The sequence below is a fragment of the Gymnodraco acuticeps genome, unplaced genomic scaffold (genome assembly GCF_902827175.1).
Source record: "Gymnodraco acuticeps unplaced genomic scaffold, fGymAcu1.1, whole genome shotgun sequence".
In the NCBI taxonomy this organism is placed as follows: Eukaryota; Metazoa; Chordata; class Actinopteri; order Perciformes; family Bathydraconidae; genus Gymnodraco; species Gymnodraco acuticeps.
In genome coordinates, this window is record NW_022991003.1 from 549,686 (window position 1) to 572,140 (window position 22,455).

Genomic DNA, 22,455 nt, shown 5'->3' on the forward strand with positions numbered 1-22,455 from the left:
GAGCAGACACGTCAGTCTGTGTTAATGGGACAGAGCGTTCAGGGGGAGGGACGTCCTCTGACTCCCATTAGAGACACAAGCTATAAAAGAGCTGAAGACGAGACTGCAGCCGGCACTCGAAGACACACGGACGAAGCAAGAGAGTGTGTGTGAAGAGAAAATAAATAAAAAAACACTTTGGTGAACGAGAGGCTGAGCCCAGCAGCAGCAGCAGCAGCAGCAGAGGAGACAGGGAAGGAGGAGGAGGGTGAGACACAGAGACAGAGAGAAGAGAGACAGAGAGACAGAGAGACAGACACAGAGAGACACAGAGAGACAGAGAGACACAGAGAGACAGAGAGACAGAGGGAAGAGAGACAGAGAGACAGAGACACAGAGAGACAGAGACACAGAGAGACAGAGAGACACAGAGAGACAGAGAGAGAGAGAGAGAGACAGAGAGAGACACAGAGAGACAGAGAGACAGAGAGAGAGAGAGAGAGAGACAGAGAGACACAGAGAGACAGAGAGACACAGAGAGAGAGAGAGACAGAGAGAGACACAGAGAGACAGAGAGACACAGGGAAGACAGAGGCATCAGGACGAGGAACAGGTTTCTTTCTGCAGCGCTCAGCCTCAGCAGACATGCCTAACTTTGCCGGCACCTGGAAGATGAAGAGGAGTGAGAATTTTGATGAACTTCTCAAAGCCCTGGGTAAGCCTCGTCCTTCCTCTCCTCTCCTCTTCTCTCACCCCTCCTTATCCAGTGCTTCATCCCTGCACGAGGTTGACTATCCATCATGTCCTTATAGAAAAAATAGGCTGTTCTTGTTCTTGGAGAATGGCACGCCTGACTGAGATGCTGTCTTTCCAGGAGATATGAAACACTGGATGCTGAATTCCAGCCCTAAACAGACGAAGAGGGGGAAGGGGGGGGCACAACATTATTCATGTAAAGCATTTAAGTAGGGCATGCATTAGGAATGCCAGGGGAGGTCTCTGGAGCCCAGTCCCTCTCTTGTGTCCTATCTTTTTCATTCTTCCCAGTCCTCTCTGATGATTGTGATGGTTAGATGTGGACCCGTTTAACTGGGTCACTACATTGTTTGTGCAGCGTTTGGTCACGCCGGGAACGCTCAAACAGACAGGACACATCAAAAGGGTTCGTGGGCCTTTAGAAACATGTTGAAATCTTTAGGGATAAATCCCACTGGGAGTACGGGGAGCAGCTTCAACTACTATCCAGGGACTGTTGACACCAAACAGGAGGATTAGTAGAAGTTTTAGACATGTATCCTCCCTTTTTAGTCAAATCTGGGAAAGATAAGTTGGAATATAGACATTTTTTTCTTTGTAAAGAATAAACAAATATCAGTTTTATTGTTTGTTAACGCTGCTGCCCACATGAGAGATTTCTTGAGTATCTGAGGACATATCTAGCTATAAAAGGGCTCTTTAAACACCCCCTAATATGTGTCTTCGACAACAAAAACAATACATTTATTCCAGGGTTTATACACTTTTTCACTAATGATTTTCAATGACTTCTCCATGACCTTTACCTAATTTTCCATGACCAAAAAAATTACTCTTTCTCAGCGGTACCACTGAAAATGGTTTATTTGAACATGGAACAGGAAAATAAGGTCTGCATATGAAACATGTTGTGCCTATCTAAAACAAATCCAATAGTAGGTGTAGGTGCCATAATGCTACTTAGCCCAAGTTCATTATTTGTATTATTATTATTTGTTTACGTCACTTTTATTTGTTTGTTGAGCACTTCCGGTAATTGTCACATGGGTGTGGTTTGTCTATTTAAGTCACCTGTTTCATGTCGAGTGGGATGACAGAGGGTTAGCTTGTGCTGTCATTTTTTCTGTTGACCGTTTTGTCCATAGTTACTATGTTTTGATTTTGTTTATTAAATATCCTTAAAACTATATTGCTTCAATATGGACTTTCTCTTCGAAAACGCGTCACAGTTTATAGCCAAGTTTAGCCGTCACTGGGGATTGAGCTGCCACAGTAGGCTTACTAGCTTCTACACGCTAAAGCAACTAAAATCTCTCACCAGCAAAATACCTCGACAGTTAAATGCCATTTTACGTTTCATTACTATACAGTATGTATTATCGTTATAGTATTACTATGTCGCCGATTTGATAAAATATAAATTATATTTGATGCAACTTTAGTTACATTTCCATGACTTTTCCAAAACTTTGGGAAAAATATTGTTTTCCATAACTTTTCCAGGGCCTGGAATTAGCATTTTGAATTCCCATGACTTTTCCAGGTTTTTAATGACCGTAAGAACGCATGTATTCCACCACGAAGTATTGCCTTTGCAGTCACACGGTAGCTTATTTATCTTTTCCAGAGAGCTTAAAACTATTAAAAACACATAAAAGAGTAACACATTTGCCCTAGGTCACTACTTCATTCCTCTTTATGAACCAGGGCACCGTAGTTTATTTTGAATAAATCCCAAATACACCAGCCTTCAACTGTAAATACCAAATGTGTCCCAACAAGAAAAAGTCCGCGGCAAAAGCACATTTTTATGCCGGCTGGATTTACACTCTCGAAAATCTACACTCTCCAGCTGTATTAGGCCATGTTTAAAACCTTGTTGTAGAAATCAAAGCATGCATTACTGAACTGAAACGAACCGTTTACATCCTCAATAGGAATGAATGGGATTGGGGCTGAGTACAGAGTAGTAGAGACAGAGGAAGGACGTTGGCAATGATTTAGACATGCACTAATGCAATGTTGATTTTGGTCTTTTCAATGGATTTGTTGAGAATGTGAAAAATATAGATTAATGCAAGTCACAGTTCTCTTCAACACCAACAATCATTGATGAACCCTTCACATATCACCCTAAAACCCATCCATTTAAAAAGTGAATGAAGAAATAATCAACCTAAAGATCTGATCAGTTTTGATGATTCACAAAAGTAACCTCACCTAAAGACAACCACCCCACTTCCAATGATTCCTCTTAATTCAAGCTGAGCCACCATCCCTCCAGTTTCACTATACATTACATCCAAGTGAAAACCATTCACTCTCCTGTTTAACACCTCATCCATTCATGAACACATTACCCACATCTGCTGGTGCCCATCACTCGTTGCTCTTACATAAGGACTCAATGGTCAATGGGGAGCTGCGGCTAAACGGTGGATTCCAGTTCTGCAGCGCCGCCAGTCTCCATCAACATCTCCGTAATTATCAGAGGTTTCCCTACAGTGTATCCAGGGTGCAGAAAGCACAGCGAACAGAGCTGTACGAGCTGATCAGACTCACACGCTGCTAATTGAGAGCAGGCATGTGTGTCTGCATTTGATCAAAGAGTGCAACAATTCTGCACAAGTAAGGAACCATTTTGACACTGAGTTAATGGGGAATGAATTTAAGAGACGCACATTGAAGAGAAAATGTTGAAATACAAGCATTGGGATTATTTTAGACTTGGTTAATAGTGCTGGAGGAAATTATCTTTAATCAGGTTTCTGTGAGAGCATGTGGTCCTGACTATTGGCTGCTTGTAAACATTTTTGTGGCAGACTTATTTACCATTGCTTTGGACATACATAAAAACGTCAAACACAAATGTGGGTTAATTCAATTTTGAGAAGATGTCAATTTTTCCGAAACGATGATAACAGGCTCACGGATGTTCTTACATATTTAATGCTGTAATGCCATGGTGATATCCCTCTGATCATGGGTGGGGTCGAGTGTAAGCTGTCTTAAGTAAAAAAAATTATGCCTGTGGGTTTAAAAAGCAACACCACGTTTTTTTGGATCTCTAAGAACTAACAAGCAGTGCTCGAAGAACTACTTAGATTTTATACTAGAAAAGTAGCATTACTCAATCGTACAAATATTCTGTTACAAGTAAAAGTCAAAATCGTACTTACTTAATGTACTCGAAGTAGTCAATAAGTGCAATGGCCCATTTCAGAATCAAATAGATAACTTGATAATGATTATTGATGCATTCAAGTGTCTGGGAAAGGTGGGGCACACTGCTGCTGGATTCTTCAACCAATGTTATGTCAAAGATGTATTTATTAGTTTACTTATAATCTGAAAATGTATATTAACTGAAGCTGTTAAATAAATGTAATGGAGAAAAAGTAAAATATTAGCTTCCAAAATGAATAGGAGTAGAAGTATAATGTTGCATACAATGAAAATACCCAGTTAAAGTACAAGTACGTCAAAATTGTACGAACCTTAAGTCAATCTATTACATTCCACTAGTGGTAATAAGGGCTCGAACACTTGATCTTGTTAGCAATGATATTGGCTTTTTACACATTCAGTTATTTCATGTGGTAGAAAACTCAATATATATAGAGAGTATATAGAATATATGAAGCCAGTCAAATAACATACTTTGTCAGGACATAAAGCCAGATGGCCGTGCAGGGGGACACCAGTCGTGCCAAAATGTTGCCACCAGAGTGGTTAATGCTATAAGCAGGATCCCCACTCTTACAGCTACCAAACAAAAGGAAACACAGCGTTAACCTGACATCCTCAACAGTTCATGCTTGTTCTTCTGTACATGGCTGAATAATCCCCTACACAAACCTCAGTGCCCAAATTGCCCAGATTTCTCTCAGTTTGGAGAAATTGTTCAGTCAGAGCCAAAGTGTATTTATTGAGATTCCTTTTTTCTAGATTCCTGTCATTCTTTGTTAAAATGTAGGGCTGGGAGACGTTCCTGTTCAACGTACACAGAAATATAATGAGACGTGCAGCCAGCATGGGCCTCTATATTTGAGGTTTAGAGTCTGATAGAAGCTGGCATGAGGGCCCAGAGAGTCTAAATGTGGGCGGCGTTGAGGGTAAAGCAGATTAGAGAGACCACAGGACAAACTGGAAGATGCTTCTGTGAAAATGTTGGCACTAAAAGAACAAAAGACGCATCATCTTCCTTTTGTAGTGATTCATCTCTCACTTTCAGTATTATGCATCAACATATTCCACATCTTGAATTAGACGCAGACACTTTTCCACATTTACGTGTCTTTTAAAAACATTTAAACAACAGAGGGCAAAGATAAACCGATTATCTTCCTTTCAATACACCTGTCTCTTGAGATTTAAGTAGATTTTATGAGGTATTAGGCTTTCTATGAGACACTGTGGCTTATTAAGAACACACAATCACATTCATACTCCAATAGCTACCCAATCAGAACTGTAATGAAAATGCATTTCTGATCAATTGAGAGAATATTGAACAAAACAAAAATCACTAGAAAGGCTAACATGTTACAATTGTGGAGTCATGGGTAGTGAAACACAACCTTAAAACATCCCAAAGGATATTTCAAACTAGGCAGTGAAGCATCCAACTATTGCCCCTCTAATAACTAAACAAATCGTATTAAATGGTGACACTGACCTGTTTTTTCACTGGTGTTGCTCTGATTTTTGTTCCCGGTCAGGAGTGAACACCATGTTGAGGAAGGTGGCGGTGGCCGCGGCCTCCAACCCCCACGTGGAGATCCGCCAGGACGGAGATAAGTTCTACATCAAAACCTCCACCACCGTGCGCACCACCGAGATCAACTTCCAAGTCGGGGAAGAGTATGATGAGGAGACGGTGGACGGAAGAAAATGCAAGGTAGAATCAAATCAGTACTGCTAAAACACATATTTAAACTAGGGCTGTCAGTCGATTAAAATATTTAATCGCGATTAATCGCATGATTGTCCATAGTTAATCGCGATTAATCGCAAATTAATCGCACATTTTTTATCTGTTCTAAATGTACCTTAGAGGAATATTTTTCAAGTTTGTAATACTCTTATCAACATATGAGTGGACAAATATACTTTATGCTAATGTTTATTATCATTTGAACAATGACAAATATTCTCATGAATATTAAACACAACAACCTCTGAACATTAAAAATATTCGCCTCAATTCAACCTGGAACCTCTCTCATTCAATAATACAATACAACTGGTGTGTGCAACTCAAGGCATATGCTCGAACGGGAGCTGCCTGGACGCTGCAATCAACAGCTCCATATCCGTTAGCGCAGCTAGCTAGCACCAGATGCTAACAACAACAATGCACGTAAGGTCTCTCTCTCGCTCGCTCGGGCCACACATACACACACCCTCCCGGTCCTCCCAATAGCCAGTCGGTGCCTGCCGGTGAGCGTGGAAGTGTGGTCTGCCACAAGCGGGCGGCAGGAGCGGGCTGTCAGCATCAGCTTGTAGATGGTATTTTAAACTCGATGCGCTCTGAAACTACGGGGCGGCCGAGGAAAAAAAATACACATGCGTTAATCGCGTTAAAATAATTAGTGGCGTTAATTATTTTTTTTGCGTTAACGCGTTATTAACGTTAACGTTAACTTGACAGCCCTAATTTAAACACACTGATACTCAATTGGTTATACGCTTTATAGTTTAGAATAGGAGTAACACTCACAGCTTGAAGCGCCATACCGTACCTGTGTGTTTTAGCTCTTTTACAACAAACATACTGTGGATGTTCATATTTACTTTCCCTGTAGTCCAGGCTGGCATTGTTTCCCTTCTTTCTGTACTAAATATATGAACCAATTCTGACTATTTATGCTATAATGACAAAGGTTGCATGGCTGTCACCACCGCTAAGCTAAAGGCAGCTAATGTTTGGTATGATGACGTTTAGTAGTCTCATTTAGACTTAGTTTTTGATTGTGGTTTGGGTTAAAAAAAAACGTTGTAATTATGGTTAGAGACAGAAGAGGCTTAGGCAATGTCTTCACAATGACCAAACAAGACAATGTGTGTGTGTACAGGTACAGAGAAGGTATGAATAAGTCAAAATATTAAATTCCCTGCAAAAAATGTATCATTAAAATCTATAAACACATTATTCAGTTTTAACAAAGGGAACATTTAATCCATAACATCTACTTAACATCTACACATATGTAAAGTAACCTGTATCTTTTCACTTCATTCTGTATGCTCTGTGTGTGTGTGTGTGTGTGTGTGTGTGTGTGTGTGTGTGTGTGTGTGTGTGTGTGTGTGTGTGTGTGTGTGTGTGTGTGTGTGTGTGTGTGTGTGTGTGTGTGTGTGTGTGTGTGTGTGTGTGTATATTAAAGGTCTTCAAAGCTTTACGCACGCTATTGTTGATGAGGGTTGAATGAAAAATTAATACCTTCTCACAGTTTCATCACTTGGTATCATCCTCACGTCTGAAGCTGGATTAAGGGCAGCTTCAGTTGGGAGGAGAGTTTCTCTCTGAACCTCTTCAGGCCCTGAGGGGATTTCACATCCTGAAAGACAGTCAGACAGACAAGTTAAGAAAGTAGGCTACTCTTTTTATTTTCAAAGTCTTCTGAACTCTCTGAACTCATTACCAATTCTGCTAAAATGACTGTAAAATGTGTAGAAGGAAATTCAAATAAAGTGTTGTGACACAAAGACTGTGCTATGTTACATGTAATGAGACTAAACTGGCTTCTTAAGGCGCTGATATGATCTCAAAACAGACTTTTATGTAACATGTGAGGTGGTAGTATAATCAGATAAAGTGCACGAGGCAGATGATAGTTTAGTTTTATAATGTGTAAACATATTACGATTACATTCATAAAGAAAAGCTACCCATCGTCTGTCATTACATATTGTGTCAAAGCAAGAAGTCTTTTCACTCAGAACTTTCTAAATTGCTTCGTAAAGTTAATTTTTTTATAATAAGCCACCTATTGATGTGACATAATGTATATTGCAACATCATAAGGAAGTCATAAAGAAAGACAAACAATGAATCAATCATTATGTCTGTTGAGCAGAGGAGGTGTTAGAAATATCTAACGCTAGCTTTCCCATTTGTACGCAGTAGTCAATTCCCATCAACTATGTCATTGTATATAAACAATGAATGAAGTCAGCGCTCCAAAATGAAAACTTGCTGCCACTGAGTCACTTTTGGTAACGAGATATTTTGCCATAATAATCCAGACGCTGACATCTGCTTATCTCTATACTGCATAGCAACCTGTGTCTGAGCTAGAGAGAAGATGAGTGTTGTTTAGTATCAGTGAGGTCACACGGCGGGTAAACAACTCAAGATGTCAAGATGAGTTGACTTGATGTTTCTGCTGCGACTTGCTAAAGTGTCCTTGACTAAAGTGTCCCTACAGCAACGCCTTACACAAAACACTTAAGAGAGCTAACAGGCTGAAGAGTTTCTGTTTCTCTGCTGAAATGTATGAAAACAGAAAAGTCCCCGTCCTGGATAATTATTTGGCAACAGAAAGCATATAAATGCTTGTGGAGAATAAATATTTCACATTTAAAGGGAAAAATGTGTAATTGCGTGCAAACACTACTTAAGATTTCATCCAAAAGCCTGAGATATTGGAGATATGTGTTTTCTTGGAACCACAAAGCCCCTCTGGTTATGTGAATACATAATTAATTTAGGGTGGATCTCTTTTTTACACGCATTTATATCAACATGCATCGTTGGATCACATAGTGCTTTCAAAACAGCATTCAATAGCTAATACCTGAACAGTACATTTGTCTTTATCTGTTATTTTTAAGGGTAAACTACGTGTTGCAGTCAGGGCGACTTGACCTATTTCTGCTCCTAGGAGACAGTGTGGGTGCGTCTGTCTGTGCCCTGGGGCATGCTGGGTACTGGGCAAGGCTAGACATGACGCACAGAGTGGCTTTGTGACGCCACATGACGCCTCAAGACAACTTGTCATCACACATTTGTCACATTTACTTGTTGGGGTTGGAGCAGCAGCCTCACAGAAGGTGTTTGAACAGTGACACTGCTTTGTCTCTTTGCTGCAGCACACGGGAGGGAAATACATTCAAAGATGTTATTTAAAATGAGGTTCATTCCTTGAGCCAATTTATAAATCAGTTATTAGCATAAACTGATGTATAGTCATCAGATGGCCAGAAAAAAATCGAATTGAAAGATAATGTTGCACCAAATCTGCAAGATGTGTTCAAATGTCGTTAAAAACTAAATGTATAGCAGATTTAAGGAAAGCTGTGGGATGGAAAACCAAAATAGTGAGCTGAAAAACGCTGTATCTGCAAGAGTTGGTTATTTTTTTGGTGGGTTTGTCGGTACAAGTGAAACATTTCACATGGCATCATTTTTAAATTAGGAGACTTTGTTCAACGAGCTACATTCACTCCACAGTTCATCTGATGAGCAAACGCCCTCATATTGAAGCACAGAGCTGCCGGCGTCACAGACCTGTAATAGTCCTCATGTCTGTCTGTATAATAGATTTTGTTTTATTACCAAGAGGATTTATGGAGGTGGCTCTCAGCAACAAGCATATTGGGCCCTTGTGTTGCAATCATATGCAAGAATGAAGCTGAACCTGCAGGAGGCAGCGCCCACTGACACTATGACCATGTGCCATGGGGGGGGGGGAGCGGGTGGCAGGACAGCCCTCAGTGTGTTTGGTTCTTTGTGGTTAAAGGGATTACAGGCTGAACTGTGCCTGGCAAAGAGCAAAGGGTATATTAGCTCTGCCATAAGGTTACAGAGCTCCAGTTAATCTGAGTGGTGGGATCAGACCCCCTCCTCTCACTTACTGGAGACAGTGATACGAGAACCAGAGGAACAGACACTAAACGGGCGTTATTGAAGAGAGAAAGTCGTGATAAAGTGATTTACCTGATCTGAAGTATGGAGGTGTATACTATAGGTGGCAGACAAACATGAGCACAAGAGATGTTGCTGTCTTGTGAATTGTCAAGTAATAAAACAGTGTTTGAGGTGGAGCCGTTTTTCCGCTGCACTGGTCATCCTAATTTCCAACATACAAAAAATCCAGGCAAAACAGAGCCGTTGTGCTGTTTGCTATTAAGTAACCTGCCTAGATACATGTACGGCAGGGGTGTCAAACTCAATTTCATCACAAGCCACATTCGCATTATGGTTGCACTCAAAGGGCCGGTTGTAACTTTAAGACTATATAAAAATACATACATAAATATTGAATATTTATATCAAATAATGTATTATATTACATCATTGCCTCTGCATTGGATTATTGTCAGATAGGGTAATAACTTCATAATTAACTACGTCTGAAAGAAGAAGTCTAGGGAAAATAATTGCAAGTCTCTTCAGTGTGCATGTCACAAAATGATTTTAAAAGACATGTTGAAAAAAAAAATAACATTTTGAAAAAAAGTCAATTCTGAGAAAAGGGGAAATTCTGAGAAAAAAGGCATATTTAGAAGAAAAAAAAAGTCAAATCTGAGATGCATTGTGCTCCATGGGGTATGGGGGACGTGCTTCTGTAAATCGCCATGTAACCGTTTAACAAATATATTATATTCTTTGCAAGCTCTTCATAAAATGAAGTCACGGGCCGGATTTGGCCCCCGGGCCTTGAGTTTGACACCCCTGATGTACAGGCAAACATGGCAGAGATGTCGTGTGAATAAAGATCTGAAACAAAGCTTGTACATACAAATATTTGACTTATCCACTAGAGCAGTGCTTCTCAAACTTTTTTCAGTAATGTACCCCCTTTGAAACATTTTCTCAGCCAAGTACCCCCTGACCGATCCCGAACATTTTTGATCGAAAAAGCCTATATAAATAATTACAATATAGTGATGTTCCCTCAGTGTGTGATGTATTAACTCCTTCGTGGTATGCATTACAACAAACTAAGGATATTTTCATTTTATGCATGAAAAAAAATAACATAACAGATTGTTTTATAAATTTAAGTAATATGTTATTGTGAAAAACTATACAATACAATACACACATTTGATTTATATGAGGACCCCCTTGGTGGTTCTAGGAATGTTTTATATAAAATTGTGTTTTCTATTTAACTTATTTTACTAAGATTATTTTTTTAATTAACTTTTTATTTTTATTTTATGTCACGTACCCCCTGCAGTACCCCAACGTACCCCCAGGGGTCCGCGTACCCCCATTTGAGAATCACTGCACTAGAGAGTTGCATTACATTCTGAGACGAAGGCAAATAATGCATTTAGCCCCAACAGGAGATCCTGTAATGTAATATTTGAGGTAATATGTGAAGCTCAGACGCCTCAGTGAGGATGGAGGTAAATGGATAAAAGTTATGAATGTATTTTCCAGAACAGCTGCGACTCAAGTGAGATTTCAAGGGTGTCATTTAACATGGAACGGCAGGAACATGCCGACGGCAACATTTAAAATAATCTGTTGGGAGAAGAGATTAGGAAGACTGATGGTTTGGAGTGATTCTCATATGCAGGGGGAAAGTGCCCTTTGCAGAATCTGTGTACCATTATTTTAAAGGCAGGAAAAGTCTTTGTCATTCGGTCTGCTCCTCGGGTTATTTTGAAGTCACTCAAGATTGAAGACAATTCAACAGACACAATATATTGTCTCTATCATCCATTGTTGGACGTAACATATTTGCAGTTATATTGATGTGGTTGCACCTGTGGTTGCCTATCATTGATTTTGAATTGTATTTTTTAAAACATAGACTGTGTACAAGAATTTCACGCAAACACTGCAACATAACCCTTTGGTTCTTCGAGTACTGTTTAGAAGCCTTGAGTTAGATGGTCGCCATCTTGGTTTATTGGAGGCAGAATTGACCATATTTGGCATAGCAGACCCTAAGCTAACAGCTAATGCTGGCTAGCTTGCTTGGTTAGCACAATACCTCCTTAATATAACGTTTTTTTTAAACTATGATATTAATTAGGATAGCTAGCAAAACACATAATTAAAACAAAAAACGGAAAAACGGAAAAAATGAACAGCCATCTCTTAAAGCACAAGTGTCAAACTCAAGGCCCGGGGGCCAAATCAGGCCCTTGGTGGATTTAATTTCGGCCCGCAGGATAATTTCGAATTACTATTAGATCTGGCCCGCCGGTATATTGCACGAACACCTTCACTCCACCCTGAGGGTCTCCTCAGCTCAGAGCCTGAGCCCAAACATTGATGAACTTGCACCCGAGATGAGATGCCAAGTATCTGCTTGAACTAGCATCACAGAGCAGCAACCTGAGTTTACATGGATGTTTCCTTCTGCACTTTTTCTCTCACGACAACAGGGCATGTTTGGTTTTTTCTTTGAGGGGAATTGTTTTGTTGAAGCTGTTGTTGGCCTGTGGAGAAATGTAATCATAAGAAATGACTGAGGAAAAGCTGCAGATAGAGCCATAAGAAATGAATGCAGCTGATTATTTAATGTTTAATGTTGTTTTTATAGGCAATCATTTAAGCTTTGTTAGTTCCAGGTTTAATATGTGCAATAAGTTCATTTCAATAAGTTTTGCAATAAACATTGAACCAGTCCGGCCTTCGTATTTGAGTTTGACACCCCTGCCTAGAGTATCGTTCAGTACAACTGTACGCTGATCAGCGCATCTGTAAAGCTATCCAGAACAGGAAACCACACTCAGTTAGCAACACAACCTGGAAGCTACAGAACATTTTTGGCTAGCGGTTTCCGTTCAACTGGATGAGGATATATACATTTTCCACTGACATTTTCTTTATTAGTTACACTCTTATTTGTTTGAAAAGGATTCTGTAATTACATGACAATACTTATTTTTTCTATGCTTTAATTTTGATTGAGAAACAGAAGAAACGTTTCGGTAGAGCTACAAGAAAAAAGACTGCAACAACCAGCAACGGCTGTTGTTTAAAAATAAATATACCCCAGAAAGTCCTTTCTCTTTAAGGGAGAAATGAAACAAATATTGAGACATATATCATAAGAGGTAGCTTCTTATGGAAATCCATCATTTAGGAAGTGGTGAGTTTTGTTATGTTTAATGTGCTGTAATGTCAGAGAAAGTCTAGCTGAAGGCACTTCTGCATGTCTTCACCACTTGTTTGTTGTATTTTTCACTTGTTTAAATGCGAGTTGATTCGATAAAGAGCAACTGTTCCTCATAGTTTTGTCCTAAGGCGAACAAGCGATGACTTGAGAGAGATAATGTGATCAAACTGTGGGAAGAGATGAGTCCAGGAGAGAGGGAGTGTGTTATTTCAGGCTCTGAGGTTTTTTTTGTCAAATCCAACTTAACAATTTTAAACCAAGCAGGAAATGAGATGTTCTCCTGACACACTGTTTGTGTCTGATAAGCAACGTAAGTCTAAGAGACTGAACAAAAGCCAAAGGCAGCAGATGTTCAGATAAGTAAAAAAAGCTGCAGAAGCAAACTGGATTGGTAAAAACAAAACAAATGGAGGATGAATTTGTCTTGGTCTCAGTGTGTGCACAAGCTCTCGTGTGTAATCTGGAAGCAAAAGACGATGTGTGAGAATTAGTCTTAATGTGCAACAGAGAGAATGAGAGAAAATCCATCCAAGTCAGAGGCTGAGACTGATGCTAACGCTAAAATGGAGCCGTAGCTAATCGACTCTTTGGGTTCTGGCTTTATTAGAAGAAAAAATCAGAGGGAGAGCAGCAGAAAAGCCCTGCTGTTGTTCAGCTTGGCAAAGCCTGTAGACGGCAGCCTGCAGGGATCCATGATGGCTTTGCTTACCTTTGATATGGTGATTAACAGTTGCCTATGAGAAGCTGGGGCTGCTGCTCTGCGAAACGCAGCGCAGTTGTGCACAAATTATCAAGTGAATTGTCTATGAGCAGCACTACAAATATGCAAGAAAATGCTGGAAGAAATATGGTTTTTAGAGGCCTATCCAGACATTAATTTAGTTGGATATTAATGTTGTGTTTTGATCAGATCCAGGCTTTTGGAGTGGGATCACAAGCTTAAAATGCTCTGGTGATGGTTTGAGGGAAATAAAAAAGTTTAGCAGTGTGGGAAAACATAATCAGAGTCGGATAGCAACATAAAGCCAACACTTTGGAAATAATTAAACAAAAATGTGAATAGAAAACTAAACTTTGGGCTAAAGACTCGATTGGGAAACTGTGTCATCAGACAGTTGAGGTAATGACATACGAGCGTAGTTAATGTGGATGACCAATATGATAAATACTCTCTGTAACCACAAATAAGAGCTACAGGGTCACGTAGTCCGGCTCCTTTAAGAGTTATTAGTCCGAAAGTCAAAGTCTGAGCAGTTCTGTTGATGTCATTTGAAATATTATATAATTAGCAGACGGAGGGGAAAAGAGGACGTGTGTTTTTTCAGTCTCAGTCTGCTTAAGACTCCACTGGAAAATAATGTATTATTTATGAACCAGGCTCATTAGGAAGTGACAGATGTTCAGAGGTCATTAAATACTTGTCATAAGATCTTATGCTGGGTTTATGCTGCAATATTATACATGTTTCTATTAGCGATGGATGGTATGATTACCTGTATGTGACATGTGTTGCTCATAATGAGAACACGGAGCATTTGCAGTTCCAGTCACCATTTTGGAAAACAGTTGTGACACAAGATGGTAAGTCTTACCAAACACTTAACAAGACGGCGAACACAAATATTAAATTAAACTTTAATAAACTGAAAACACACTTATAAACCTCAAAGATATAAAACACAAACACGGATATCATTGAAACTAGACAACACCATGCGGTGAAATGTCAATCAAAAGGTAACCCCGCCCCTAAAGCGCTTCATGCCTTCTATTTTGGACCACATTTTACAAAATGAATAACATGCTGTAATGAAGAAGATTTGACGCAAGCAAGTGAGATCATAAACTCATCATAAAATGTTAATGAGGTAATAAATCAAGTGAATGGTAGGGTCATTTTCTTATAGGCCTCTTTGGAATCTGACCTGAGTCGTCCCAAGCAGGCTATTTTATAAGATAAAAAGAAAATGCTTGTTCACTTCTGCATTGGCTTTACTTTACAGTCCGGGGGGGGTTGCAGCTTTGTTGTAATGAAGTACAAACAACTTGCATAAAGAAATTGGAACAGCTGCAAAGGGGAGCTGTAGATTCAGGAGATACAACTCTATAAGTTCATAATTACGAGCGACCGTGCCTACATGTTTTGCTTTTAATGGTCTTTTATACCTATACTTCGTCATATTAAAAAGCTCTAACTTGTCACCTTGATGCAGAAGTTTTGTCAGGATGTATCAGTACGCTTTGACATCACTGTTGGGTGCACTTAAGGCCCATTAGGTGACCTTTTAAAGGACATGCGTTGCTAATGTGTTTTGCCTTACTGACCTCAGAGTCTCTCTCTCTCTGCAGAGCCTCGCCACCTGGGAGACGGAGAACAAGATGGTCTGCAAGCAGACTCTGGTGGACGGCAACGGCCCCAAAACCTACTGGACCCGAGAGCTGAGCGGAGATGAGCTCATACTGGTGAGCGCACGGAAATGACTCATCTTCTCGATGAAAGATTGATGCTGAGGAAAGTGAAAAAAAGACAAAAGCATCAGTAGATAAATTAAATCTTGTTTCAGGGTGAGGACCAACAAAGACTAGGCAAAAAAGTATTAAAGTGCTTGCCCCATGATGTTATTTTAAAGGTCCCCTATTATGAAAAATGCACTTTTTGATGTCTTGTATACATAATATGTGTCCTGCATGAGCTATGGAGCCAGAATCAGCACTTCTCTAACAGGGCTGAAATAGAGTATGAGGCATGGCTAGAGTGGGTGATCTGTTTTGTATTTTGAGCAAAACACTTCAGAGACATGTTTTTTATATATCTGAGACTTATAATATATGCCTAAAAATAGAATAATAGGAGACCTTTAAGCACAAGGAGTCTAAGATCTGATGGGTAGCTAATCTGTATGGTTTGTCTGTTACATGGCTTGTTCCCATGGAGACCCTAAAGACATCAGTTGCATTAAAATGGGATTTCACGAGCAGCTTGTGTAATGTTTTAATGAAACGAGGCAGGGAGTCACCAAGGAGATTCATCCGTAAGGGAAATGAGAGGGCCCGTTTCCCAAGGAGCCGAGCTTTCATCCACCCCGCGGAGAGATGTTGAAAGGAGAACAAGAGGGAGCTGCTACGCTGACATCGCAGTAATACCCCCAGTATTTAGCCAGATTAATATAGGCACAAGTCAATGGGTCTAAAGCCCCTCGAACGAAGTGCAAGAGAGCCGTCCAAGTGAGGAAGAGTTCTCAGGGACTCAACAGCTTTTTCTCTCTCAGCGCTCCCACGCTTTGCTCTGTTGTTCCTCGAGTACTTGTGAGATGAATGTCCAAAAGGCAAGAGCTCTTAACAACAATACAGAAGGTGTAGCTACTGAAGAAGTAAACACAGGATGTTTGCAAAGCTTTATAATACAAGCCAGAAGCTCAAGCAGTGTGAGTTGTATCTTCAATGCTAATCTCAATGCTAGCCAGAGGTGGGAAGTAGTGGAGTACAAATACTTTGTTACTGTACTTAAGTACATTTTTCTGGTATCAGTACTTTGCTCCACTACTTATTTTCTGACGACTTTTTACTTTCACATTCACAAATACCTGTACTTTCTACTTCTTACATGTTGAACCCAAATACCTGTACTTTCTACTTCTTACATGTTGAACTCAAATACCTGTACTTTCTACTTCTTACATGTTGAACACAAATACCTGTACTTTCTACTTCTTACATGTTGAACTCAAATACCTGTACTTTCTACTTCTTACATGTTGAACACAAATACCTGTACTTTCTACTTCTTACATGTTGAACTCAAATACCTGTACTTTCTACTTCTTACATGTTGAACACAAATACCTGTACTTTCTACTTCTTACATGTTGAACTCAAATACCTGTACTTTCTACTTCTTACATGTTGAACTCAAATACCTGTACTTTCTACTTCTTACATGTTGAACTCAAATACCTGTACTTTCTACTTCTCACATTTTCCAAACAGCTGGTTCCTTTAGTCTGAATGTGTGTTTGGTGGCGTGATCATTATTCTTTAGAGTCATTGCGTGCCTATTGATTTGAACACGATCCGTGTATCCATCATTTCCTGGTCTTCTCTAAAGAAGAGGGACCAATGAAAACGTTGTCATGTTGCCGTTGTTCAGCATGGAAACATTCATTAGCTAACAATGACATTATTGTTCTATTAATATAAAGGGAGGTCAGGTACTCTTTGAAACAGTTGTGGGTACTTTTTCACTTAATTACATTTCGAAGCCCATACTTCTTTACTTTGACTTGAGTAAAGAAGTGTAGTCAGTACTTCTACTTTTAAAGAGTATTTTTAAACACGAGTATCTGTACTTCTACTTGAGTAAAGGATTTGTGTATTTTTGCCATCTCTGATGCTAACCCACTTGAAGATCATTGTTGTTCAGAGAAAGGCAGAACAGATTCTAGTGTTGACGTGATAAAATGTGTCACAGCGCCTGCCTCTCTGGTGACACTCTGCCCATGCATGCACTAATGGAGATTGATCTGTGTTTCTCTGCTCTTCTCACCTCTGTCCTCCCTGCTGTTACACCGTCAGAACAACCCCAGGATAGATCGTGTTGACAGAGCAGCTTGTAGAGTCCCAATTTGACCTTTTTTCTTTTTAGTATTAGCACAGAAAAGCCCGTTATAAGATAGGTAATTGGTTTTGCAGCTTGTATTTGTTGTCCTGTCAACACTAACAAGTACATATTCATCGTCATGATTCACCTGAGACAGATGGTCTAGAGTAGGACAGCAGCTTGATCCTGTCCTTTCAAGCATGATGGACGGTAAGAAAGGAAAAGGATATAACTGTTAACTTAATAACAAAGTAACTGATGAACAAGTCATTATTGTAAAGCATGAATGGTGAGCAGGGGGAAGCAGCAATAATGTGAAGACCTTACTCTTGTCTTTATATTTTAAATGACAGTTATTCTGTTATGCCTGACATAAAAGATGCAACATATCAAGGTAGAAATATGGATATGATAAAAGCATTATTTTTAAGTTAACATTAATGCCTGCAGTGTGAACATTGCTTCGCACAGTTTCAAACAGATGAAGACAAAAGGACCAAAGATGTGCTTTAAATTGCTTCTCAAACTTCTCCACAATCTTTAACGTTGTGTTCACTGTTTATATTTCATGACTGCAGTTTATATTTGAGTTTTTTCTAAGAGTTTTTCTTCCTCCAAATACAACCTCTAGGTGTGGAAGAATGTCTAGTCTTAGAAATAGTCAACATTAGTCAAATATATATATATATATAATATATTTGTACTTTAAGTATGAAAAGGATGCCTCCAGAAGCAGAAGCATCCTTTAAGGATTAAAGCATAAATATTGGCACGGAGCAGAACAACTTGTTTGATTGAAGACGTGTATTGAAGCCCAAAATAGTCTGCACCTTGCTGTGAGCGCTTTCTTAAAATTAGAAAATGACAGTGCATTTTTAGCAGAAAATATACTTAGCTTTTGTCCGGTCTGGAAGTATTTAGAGAGTTGTCCTCGAAAGCACTTTTAGCACCAGGAAAATTGCTACATAAATAACATGAATTATTATTATTGTATAATAAGTGCAACATGTACACTTTTTTGTTAATATTTGACTGCTATTTGAAGTATTATATAGCCTATTGCAAACAAATATGAAACCTCAGTAACTACTCTGCAAGATGTTCAAACTAACCAATTAACCAAATATCTCGACATCAGTTAGAAAACAACATCACGGCGTAGCAAAAATAAACCTGCTCATAAAATGATTGGATCAAAAACTGCATAACACACACAATCTTTTCAAATGCTTTGGACTGTGACACAGAAATGAATACTGTATCATTAAACTCCTGAGGGATGTTAAGCCTCTTCATGAAAAAGCGGGACTGAATCATATTTGGAACCAGACAACCATTTCTCTTGGGACAAACAACTAGAAAACCCAAAACAAACACTGTCTGCATCTGAATCATATCTATCTGTTTCCATAAAGCCTCCAGAGCTTCAGCCTCAAAGGAGGACTAGCGATCATAAAGCAATGGTCTGATTGTCTGTGGCAGTTCCAACTGTAAGTGGGGCACATTTCCATACGATTTGCATGATCCGGTTAATTGGTTTAGTCTGAAAACACTTTAAAGGGCAAAGTCGTGTGGATTTTCTCCGGCTTCATCAGCCTGAAATAAAACGAACAGATGACGGCACATCAGAGGATTGGACTCAGTCATTTAAAGCTTGGTATTGTGGATCTTAAGGGACGCATGATTACGTTATGAAGCAGTTTCTTCTGGTTTCATCATCAACAGTTTGCAGTATGACCTACATTGATGGCCATCCTTTTGACTGTGATGCTATTACACACACATCATAGGATTTCTTTGACATGTTTGCATGCCTCATCCTGTGAAAATGTGGGGATACTGTCATAACCCAACAATCTCCAAACAAGACATTTCAAATTAAAACCCCTTCTTTAAAAAGGCGTTTAGAGGGAATTAGAAAAGCGCTTAGACTTGTAGGGTCCAGTGTGCTTCAAAAAATCTAGTCTAAATGACATCTAATGGATTGAACGGCTACATACACACCGTCTCGTCTTGCATTTCTTTGAAGTCTTAGCATTATAATTAGTACAATTGAGGACATGGTTTACACACTTTGACAATCTGTACTCAAAGGCATCCATTGCGAATGTTGTAAATGTGTATGTCGGATTATTGGCTCTAGTCTAGTAGCACAATTTTAGTCCAAAATCAGTCCTCAACCTGTGCTCTTGAAACCTGATACTGGGGGTTTATGTTTGTATGTGTCTGTTACCAGTGAGACAATTCAGGAAGAACAGTTTGGGTAACAGATCTGTCAATTTGGAGGAATTTCAGATACCAACAGGTATCACCCAACAGGTAGCAACCCTGTGAAGATCACTCTGGGGCAATTGTCTCATGTTTATTTTCAACAATCTTGAGGTACGTTAAAAAAAGTAATTCACCAAGTGCACTTTGGCAACAATGTAAAGCCTGGTTCAAATACATTATTTGGCCAAAACAGACTGGCTTCAAACCACTACAAAATGAAGATGCACGCAACAAGTACTTGGAGCATGTTAAGGCCTCTGAGACTGACTATAACAGGTGTTTGTTGAAGATGTAACAGCTTGAAGCTAATTAAGCTAATTTAACATTTCTTTGCCAGCTGGCTGTAATGGCTACTCACTATCATTTATCTAAAATCTACGATTATCTTTTTGTTTCCTGCAGACTTTCGGGGCAGACGATGTAGTTTGCACAAGGATTTATGCTCGGGAATGAAGCTCTGCAACTTCATCAGGCGACGAGAGAGAGACCCGGTTGGACCACAACGCCTCGACTAAACCCAACAACACTCTGTCATGCTAACACATTAGCAACGTATCCTGTGTAATCTCTCAGCATCAGTCTAAATAGTCTCCTAAAACAATAGCAATGTGTCTGTTATCTGGTTATTAATAGTGAGTATTGTGTCTGCAGTAGCAGTGTCCATATTTGCAACCCTGGTGTCGGCTGTGTGTGTAGGCTTTAGTCATGAGATGCCTTCATTAAGTATTCATGTTCAATGACAGGAAACAATAAATAAAAGGAACAAACAGCAGCAGAGCTTCTTTCTTGAAAACATGTATTCCTATTAATGTGCATGACATTGAAGTGCACATCAATCATGCTTAATACATGCATGCACACCTCCTGGCAGATAGAGTTTCCCTAGTTGTTAAGGCGTTCAAATATTACATGTATCTCCAAAACATGTGAAAGAGTAACTGTGTCCAATCTAATAGTCTGCCTTGGTGGTGACAACATGCTATTTCTACATCCTGTACATCGGTAATGAAGCGTGTCATTAAAGTACCGGGTTCTCACCTGATAACACACAGCTGTGATGTTGGGTTGGTAAGAGGTTCAATAACTGGAGCAGCTATTGCTAGCTCCTTCCAAATTGTTTAAGTGATAAGAACAAATTGGCATAAGGTGTAAAATCCACTTACAAATAAAAATCTTGTTATTTGATTGAAAGCTACTTTTTTTTCAACAAGAAAGTATTCATGCTTTGTAATAAATAACACAGAGAGTTTATCTGCAAACTGCTTAAAGTAGTACAGATAGACATACAGTATTTATTCATTTAAATATCATCTGTTAATAGAGGACACAACTCAGTGGGTGGGGGGTGGTCGATCAACTCCTGCTTGGGATCAAAACTATCTGTTTTAGGCTAAATCAGGTCTTCACAAGTTTCCTGCTTTGGTGGTCATTTCTAGGCTGTAAGATAAAATATGGAAAAGGTCATTTGGAAACCTTTAATAGACATGCTACTGAAAGGCAATACTGGTGGTGCATGTTTTGGAGTATCCTGCACATCTCCCAGCTTCTACAGATCTCAGTGACACATCTTAAAAACTCTAAACTGCCTCTTCAAAAGAGCTTCAGCTTTTAAAACCCCACATCCCATCATGCTCCAACCTCACACTCCCTGCTGAAACTCGTCACTTTCTGTGATTTTTCCCAGACACTCCCAAGAGACACGTCTTTGTGTCTGATAGACTTCTGAGCCACAAGATGAAAGACAGAGTGGAACAGCGAGATAAGAACCAGACTGAAGAGAATACAGTTAAAGCTTCTGAGCAGTCGACGAATCACAGAGGCAGGCGACATTAAGAGCTTTCATTCTTCACGGTGAGTTTTAAATCCCAAGAGGCAAGAGGAGACGTTTGCGTGGTGTATTTTTGAGTTCAAACAGAAGTAAGAAATGAAGAAAGTTGTCCTCGTGTGACTTCATCCCCAAGGGCCCTTCATGTGGAGGCAACTTTTATTGGAAGGAGCGGACACAGTAGCGTTGTGGTCACTTCCTCTCTCTGACCTCTTTCGCTTCACTGGTCTTTCCGACCCGATTGCCCAGCGGTCTGTGCTGCCCCTTGTTTCACCAACAAGGTGGTCAGTTAGAGACGAGGCTGCTGAATACAAAGTGCCGGGAACAGGAAGCCAGAGAAGCAGTGATGGGAGCAGAGTTTGTAAAATAAAAAATGCTATTACATCTAAAAAAAATGGTTGGGAAGCTAAAGGATCATATGAGGCTGAGTGATCTAAATTAATGGTTGGATGGGGATGAGTTACACACGTTTAAGTTTTGGTTTTATACAGTGCAATGTTAAAGGTAGGGTAGGTAAGAATAGAGAACCGCAGTGACGCATCCTAAAACCCGGAAGTAAGTTAGCATTTTTACCACTGCCGGTTCCTTCGACAAAAAGCAATGGGATTTCTCCATAGGGTTTTGGAAAATAGCTGGAAATAAGGTCTGTGTTTGACACACATTGAAGAGACAGATCACGTTTTGTTCTACGACATTAAATCCATCAGCAGTGACCCCACTGGTGATTTCTGAAGAGTTTACGTGTCTGAAAAACGATGGTTGTCAACAAGTGGCTGAATAGGACTACAGAAGTTGTGGAGGACGTTTTACGTCATTACACCGAACACGTAAAACACTCCCGCTAAGTTTGTTTGCCCTGTTCTGCTTGAAAGCAAGTACCTGCCTCCTGCAAACTGTTGAAACAAACGCTTCAACTTGTACAATTTACAATCTGTATG

General features: G+C 39.6%; 1 protein-coding gene across 1 annotated transcript; it reads left to right on the forward strand.

The window, feature by feature from the left end:
- The first annotated feature begins 438 nt into the window (after positions 1-438).
- crabp1a (cellular retinoic acid binding protein 1a) lies at positions 439-20,464 on the forward strand. The gene is made up of 4 exons (XM_034236157.1): positions 439-694; positions 5,457-5,635; positions 15,174-15,287; positions 20,095-20,464. The coding sequence occupies exons 1-4, from the start codon at positions 625-627 to the stop codon at positions 20,143-20,145; spliced, it is 414 nt and encodes a 137-aa protein (XP_034092048.1). The 5' UTR covers positions 439-624; the 3' UTR covers positions 20,146-20,464.
- Positions 20,465-22,455: the final 1,991 nt, after the last annotated feature.

Excerpts from the sequence above, each read along its gene's own strand:
- crabp1a (XM_034236157.1), top strand. The coding sequence starts at position 625 with ATGCCTAACTTTGCCGGCACCTGGAAGATGAAGAGGAGTGAGAATTTT. Across the intron at positions 695-5,456 it reads TGAACTTCTCAAAGCCCTGG|GAGTGAACACCATGTTGAGG; the intron begins GTAAGCCTCGTC and ends GTTCCCGGTCAG. Across the intron at positions 5,636-15,173 it reads TGGACGGAAGAAAATGCAAG|AGCCTCGCCACCTGGGAGAC; the intron begins GTAGAATCAAAT and ends CTCTCTCTGCAG.